The sequence below is a fragment of the Pygocentrus nattereri genome, chromosome 23 (assembly GCF_015220715.1).
Source record: "Pygocentrus nattereri isolate fPygNat1 chromosome 23, fPygNat1.pri, whole genome shotgun sequence".
In the NCBI taxonomy this organism is placed as follows: Eukaryota; Metazoa; Chordata; class Actinopteri; order Characiformes; family Serrasalmidae; genus Pygocentrus; species Pygocentrus nattereri.
The window spans coordinates 1,130,001-1,136,292 of NC_051233.1; the positions used below are offsets into that span (position 1 = coordinate 1,130,001).

The 6,292-nt window shown below is 43.0% G+C and overlaps 1 protein-coding gene across 2 annotated transcripts in view; it reads left to right on the plus strand.

The window, feature by feature from the left end:
- Window positions 1-4,340, plus strand: part of slc25a15b (solute carrier family 25 member 15b) — a 14,751-nt gene extending 10,411 nt beyond the window's left edge. For both annotated transcript variants that reach the window (XM_037533142.1, XM_037533143.1), the window contains exon 7: window positions 3,507-4,340. In XM_037533142.1, the coding sequence (XP_037389039.1) occupies window positions 3,507-3,628 (122 nt within the window). In that variant the 3' untranslated portion in view covers window positions 3,629-4,340. The remainder of the gene's footprint in view (window positions 1-3,506) is intronic.
- Window positions 4,341-6,292: the final 1,952 nt, after the last annotated feature.

The window sequence follows — 6,292 nt, forward strand, 5'->3', positions numbered from 1 at the left end:
GGCGATACGGCTTCTACTGTTTCATTTAAAAAGCTCTATAATGTTCATATGATCCACACAGTCGCTCTGACAGACTGTAATACACTACAGGAAGCGTAGGGGGCGATACGGCTTCTACTGTTTCATTTAAACAGCTCTATAATGTTCATATGATCCACACAGTCGCTCTGACAGACTGTAATACACTACAGGAAGCGTAGGGGGCGATACGGCTTCTACTGTTTCATTTAAAAAGCTCTATAATGTTCATATGATCCACACAGTCGCTCTGACAGACTGTAATACACTACAGGAAGCGTAGGGGGCGATACGGCTTCTACTGTTTCATTTAAAAAGCTCTATAATGTTCATATGATCCACACAGTCGCTCTGACAGACTGTAATACACTACAGGAAGCGTAGGGGGCGATACGGCTTCTACTGTTTCATTTAAAAAGCTCTATAATGTTCATATGATCCACACAGTCGCTCTGACAGACTGTAATACACTACAGGAAGCGTAGGGGGCGATACGGCTTCTACTGTTTCATTTAAAAAGCTCTATAATGTTCATATGATCCACACAGTCGCTCTGACAGACTGTAATACACTACAGGAAGCGTAGGGGGCGATACGGCTTCTACTGTTTCATTTAAAAAGCTCTGTAATGTTCATATGATCCACACAGTCGCTCTGACAGACTGTAATACACTACAGGAAGCGTAGGGGGCGATACGGCTTCTACTGTTTCATTTAAAAAGCTCTATAATGTTCATATGATCCACACAGTCGCTCTGACAGACTGTAATACACTACAGGAAGCGTAGGGGGCGATACGGCTTCTACTGTTTCATTTAAAAAGCTCTATAATGTTCATATGATCCACACAGTCGCTCTGACAGACTGTAATACACTACAGGAAGCGTAGGGGGCGATACGGCTTCTACTGTTTCATTTAAAAAGCTCTATAATGTTCATATGATCCACACAGTCGCTCTGACAGACTGTAATACACTACAGGAAGCGTAGGGGGCGATACGGCTTCTACTGTTTCATTTAAAAAGCTCTGTAATGTTCATATGATCCACACAGTCGCTCTGACAGACTGTAATACACTACAGGAAGCGTAGGGGGCGATACGGCTTCTACTGCTTCATTTAAAAAGCTCTGTAATGTTCATATGATCCACACAGTCGCTCTGACAGACTGTAATACACTACAGGAAGCGTAGGGGGCGATACGGCTTCTACTGTTTCATTTAAAAAGCTCTATAATGTTCATATGATCCACACAGTCGCTCTGACAGACTGTAATACACTACAGGAAGCGTAGGGGGCGATACGGCTTCTACTGTTTCATTTAAAAAGCTCTGTAATGTTCATATGATCCACACAGTCGCTCTGACAGACTGTAATACACTACAGGAAGCGTAGGGGGCGATACGGCTTCTACTGTTTCATTTAAAAAGCTCTATAATGTTCATATGATCCACACAGTCGCTCTGACAGACTGTAATACACTACAGGAAGCGTAGGGGGCGATACGGCTTCTACTGTTTCATTTAAAAAGCTCTATAATGTTCATATGATCCACACAGTCGCTCTGACAGACTGTAATACACTACAGGAAGCGTAGGGGGCGATACGGCTTCTACTGTTTCATTTAAAAAGCTCTATAATGTTCATATGATCCACACAGTCGCTCTGACAGACTGTAATACACTACAGGAAGCGTAGGGGGCGATACGGCTTCTACTGTTTCATTTAAAAAGCTCTGTAATGTTCATATGATCCACACAGTCGCTCTGACAGACTGTAATACACTACAGGAAGCGTAGGGGGCGATACGGCTTCTACTGCTTCATTTAAAAAGCTCTGTAATGTTCATATGATCCACACAGTCGCTCTGACAGACTGTAATACAATACAGGAAGCGTAGGGGGCGATACGGCTTCTACTGTTTCATTTAAAAAGCTCTATAATGTTCATATGATCCACACAGTCGCTCTGACAGACTGTAATACACTACAGGAAGCGTAGGGGGCGATACGGCTTCTACTGTTTCATTTAAAAAGCTCTATAATGTTCATATGATCCACACAGTCGCTCTGACAGACTGTAATACACTACAGGAAGCGTAGGGGGCGATACGGCTTCTACTGTTTCATTTAAAAAGCTCTATAATGTTCATATGATCCACACAGTCGCTCTGACAGACTGTAATACACTACAGGAAGCGTAGGGGGCGATACGGCTTCTACTGTTTCATTTAAAAAGCTCTATAATGTTCATATGATCCACACAGTCGCTCTGACAGACTGTAATACACTACAGGAAGCGTAGGGGGCGATACGGCTTCTACTGTTTCATTTAAAAAGCTCTATAATGTTCATATGATCCACACAGTCGCTCTGACAGACTGTAATACACTACAGGAAGCGTAGGGGGCGATACGGCTTCTACTGTTTCATTTAAAAAGCTCTATAATGTTCATATGATCCACACAGTCGCTCTGACAGACTGTAATACACTACAGGAAGCGTAGGGGGCGATACGGCTTCTACTGTTTCATTTAAAAAGCTCTATAATGTTCATATGATCCACACAGTCGCTCTGACAGACTGTAATACACTACAGGAAGCGTAGGGGGCGATACGGCTTCTACTGTTTCATTTAAAAAGCTCTATAATGTTCATATGATCCACACAGTCGCTCTGACAGACTGTAATACACTACAGGAAGCGTAGGGGGCGATACGGCTTCTACTGTTTCATTTAAAAAGCTCTATAATGTTCATATGATCCACACAGTCGCTCTGACAGACTGTAATACACTACAGGAAGCGTAGGGGGCGATACGGCTTCTACTGTTTCATTTAAAAAGCTCTGTAATGTTCATATGATCCACACAGTCGCTCTGACAGACTGTAATACACTACAGGAAGCGTAGGGGGCGATACGGCTTCTACTGTTTCATTTAAAAAGCTCTGTAATGTTCATATGATCCACACAGTCGCTCTGACAGACTGTAATACACTACAGGAAGCGTAGGGGGCGATACGGCTTCTACTGTTTCATTTAAAAAGCTCTGTAATGTTCATATGATCCACACAGTCGCTCTGACAGACTGTAATACACTACAGGAAGCGTAGGGGGCGATACGGCTTCTACTGTTTCATTTAAAAAGCTCTATAATGTTCATATGATCCACACAGTCGCTCTGACAGACTGTAATACACTACAGGAAGCGTAGGGGGCGATACGGCTTCTACTGTTTCATTTAAAAAGCTCTATAATGTTCATATGATCCACACAGTCGCTCTGACAGACTGTAATACACTACAGGAAGCGTAGGGGGCGATACGGCTTCTACTGTTTCATTTAAAAAGCTCTATAATGTTCATATGATCCACACAGTCGCTCTGACAGACTGTAATACACTACAGGAAGCGTAGGGGGCGATACGGCTTCTACTGTTTTGTGTTCTGTAATGATCTACACATCGTTTTGTTGTTCTTTCTCTCTGTAGGCTTCAGAGCTCTGTATTCCGGACTCACTCCCACTATGATCCGAACGTTCCCGGCTAATGGAGCACTCTTCTTGGGATACGAGGCCAGCCGTAAACTCATGATGTCACAGTTTGACAGTTAACGTTAAATCCAGCGTTGACTCTTTCGATAAATCCTACATTTAATCTCTCATGTTAACTCCAGCTGCTGTTTCCTATCTAGATCCCCAAAGTAACTTCCTCTATTTCACCGGTGCCGTGGAATTCACTCCGTTCTACTTTGGGTTTTATTTATTATTGTTTGAGATGTTTGTCCAGTACAGTGACTGACCGTCATGTTTCTGTTCTGCACATGAGTTCTGTTAACATTCCAGCATATCATCAGTTAGATCAGCATTAGTACGTTTATTTAGCTTTATTCTAAGCAGAACCAGCCCAGGATGTTCTATGGTGCCATTTTAACTCCAGTTGTGCTCTTCGGTGAGCACGTTCCACTCCACACGTGTCATGTGTTTCCTCAGCGTATTAAACTGTGGAACACTAGGTTTCACTATCGCTTTCGTTTACAGTCCCTGGCGTTCTAGTTAAACTGCCTGGGAACTTACCAACGGGTTACCCAAAATAATTATCTAGTACTTCTGGAAATTTCACCAGTTAACAGCTAGAACCTTTTGGGCATTTCAGTAAAATTGTCTGGGAGCTTAACATCAAAATTTTGGAAAATATACCACATACTCACCCAGTCCACTTAATATCTAGAACCTGTTTGAAATTTCAATGTAATATAGTTCGACTGTCTTGGAACTTTCCATCATGACACCCAAAATAATTTGTACGTCACACTTGTCTGGTTGTTATCTACAGTGCATCCGGAAAGTATTCACAGCGCTTCACTTTTTCCACATTTTGTTTTGTTACAGCCTTATTCCAAATTTAATTATATTAATCTTTTTCCTCAAAATTCTACACAAAATACCCCATTGTGACCATGTGAAAAAAGTTTTCTCGAGAGTTTTGAAAATGTATTAAAATTAAAAAACAAAGAAATCATATTTACATAAGTATTCACAGCCTTTGCCATGAAGCTCAAAATTGAGCTCAGGTGCATCCTGTTTCCACTGATCATCCTTGAGATGTTTCTACAGCTTAAATGGAGTCCACCTGTGGTTGATTGGACATGATTTGGAAAGGCACACACCTGTCTATATAAGGTCCCACAGTTGACTGCATGTCAGAGCGCAAACACCAAGCATGAAGTCAAAGGAATTGTCTGTAGACCTCCGAGACAAAATTGTCTCGAGGCACAAATCTGGGGAAGGATACAGAAAAATTACTGCTGCGTTGAAGGTCCCAATGAGCACAGTGGCCTCCATCATTCGTAAATGGAAGAAGTTCGGAACCACCAGGACTCTTCCTAGAGCTGGCCGGCCGTCTAAATTGAGCGATCGGGGGAGAAGGGCCTTGGTCAGGGAGGTGACCAAGAACCCAATGATCACTCTGTCAGAGCTCCAGCGTTCCTCCGTGGAGAGAGGAGAACCTTGCAGAAGGACAACCATCTCTGCAGCAATCCACCAATCAGGCCTGTATGGCAGAGTGGCCAGGCGAAAGCCACTCCTTAGTAAAAGGCACAAGGCAGCCCGTCTGGAATTTGCAAAAAGGCACCTGAAGGACTCTCAGACCATGAGAAACAAAATTCTCTGGTCTGATGAGACAAAGATTGAACTCTTTGGTGTGAATGCCAGGCGTAATGTTTGGAGGAAACCAGGCACTGCTCATCACGAGGCCAATACCATCCCTACAGTCAAGCATGGTGGTGGCAGCATCATGCTATGGGGATGTTTCTCAGCAGCAGGAACTGGCAGACTAGTCAGGATAGAGGGAAAGATGAATGCCGCAATGTACAGAGACATCCTGGATAAAAACCTGCTCCAGAGCGCTCTTGACCTCAGACTGGGGCGACGGTTCATTTTTCAGCAGGACAACGATCCGAAGCACACAGCCAAGATCTCAAAGCAGTGGCTTCAGGACCACTCTGTGAATGTCCTGGAGTGGCCCAGCCAGAGCCCAGACTTGAATCCGATTGAACATCTCTGGAGAGATCTGAAAATGGCTGTGCACAGACGTCTCCCATCCAACCTGATGGAGCTTCAGAGGTACTGCAAAGAAGAATGGGCAAAACTGCCTAAAGATAGGTGTGCCAAGCTTGTGGCATCATATTCAAAAAGACTTGAGGCTGTAGTTGCTGCCAAAGGTGGTTCTACAAAGTATTAAGCAAAGGCTGTGAATACTTATGTAAATATGATTTCTTTGTTTTTTAATTTTAATAAATTTTCAAAACTCTCGAGAAAACGTTTTTCACATGGTCACAATGGGGTATTTTGTGTAGAATTTAGAGGAAAAAGATTAATTTAATTCAATTTGGAATAAGGCTGTAACAAAACAAAATGTGGAAAAAGTGAAGCGCTGTGAATACTTTCCGGATGCACTGTAGAACGTACGGGACTGTAAAAGAAAGCGGTAGCTGCATTTCACCCTAATCAGTGTGATGAACTAATAATATTGATGTTGTACTGTTAATATGAGCAGATAATACTCCGTATCTAGCAGACGTTCTGCGCTGGGTGGAACACGCTGATGAAATCTAGCGGCGTAGCGACTGGCGCAGTACGGTCTGCGCTGCGAATTCGATCTGTGGCCTAAATAACGCGATTTCTCTTTTATGATGCTCTGATTTTGGTATTTTTGAAGGAAGTTTCTTGCTCTTTGTTGTTTTTAGCTGTTTTGCTGTGTTTTGGTGACCAAACGTT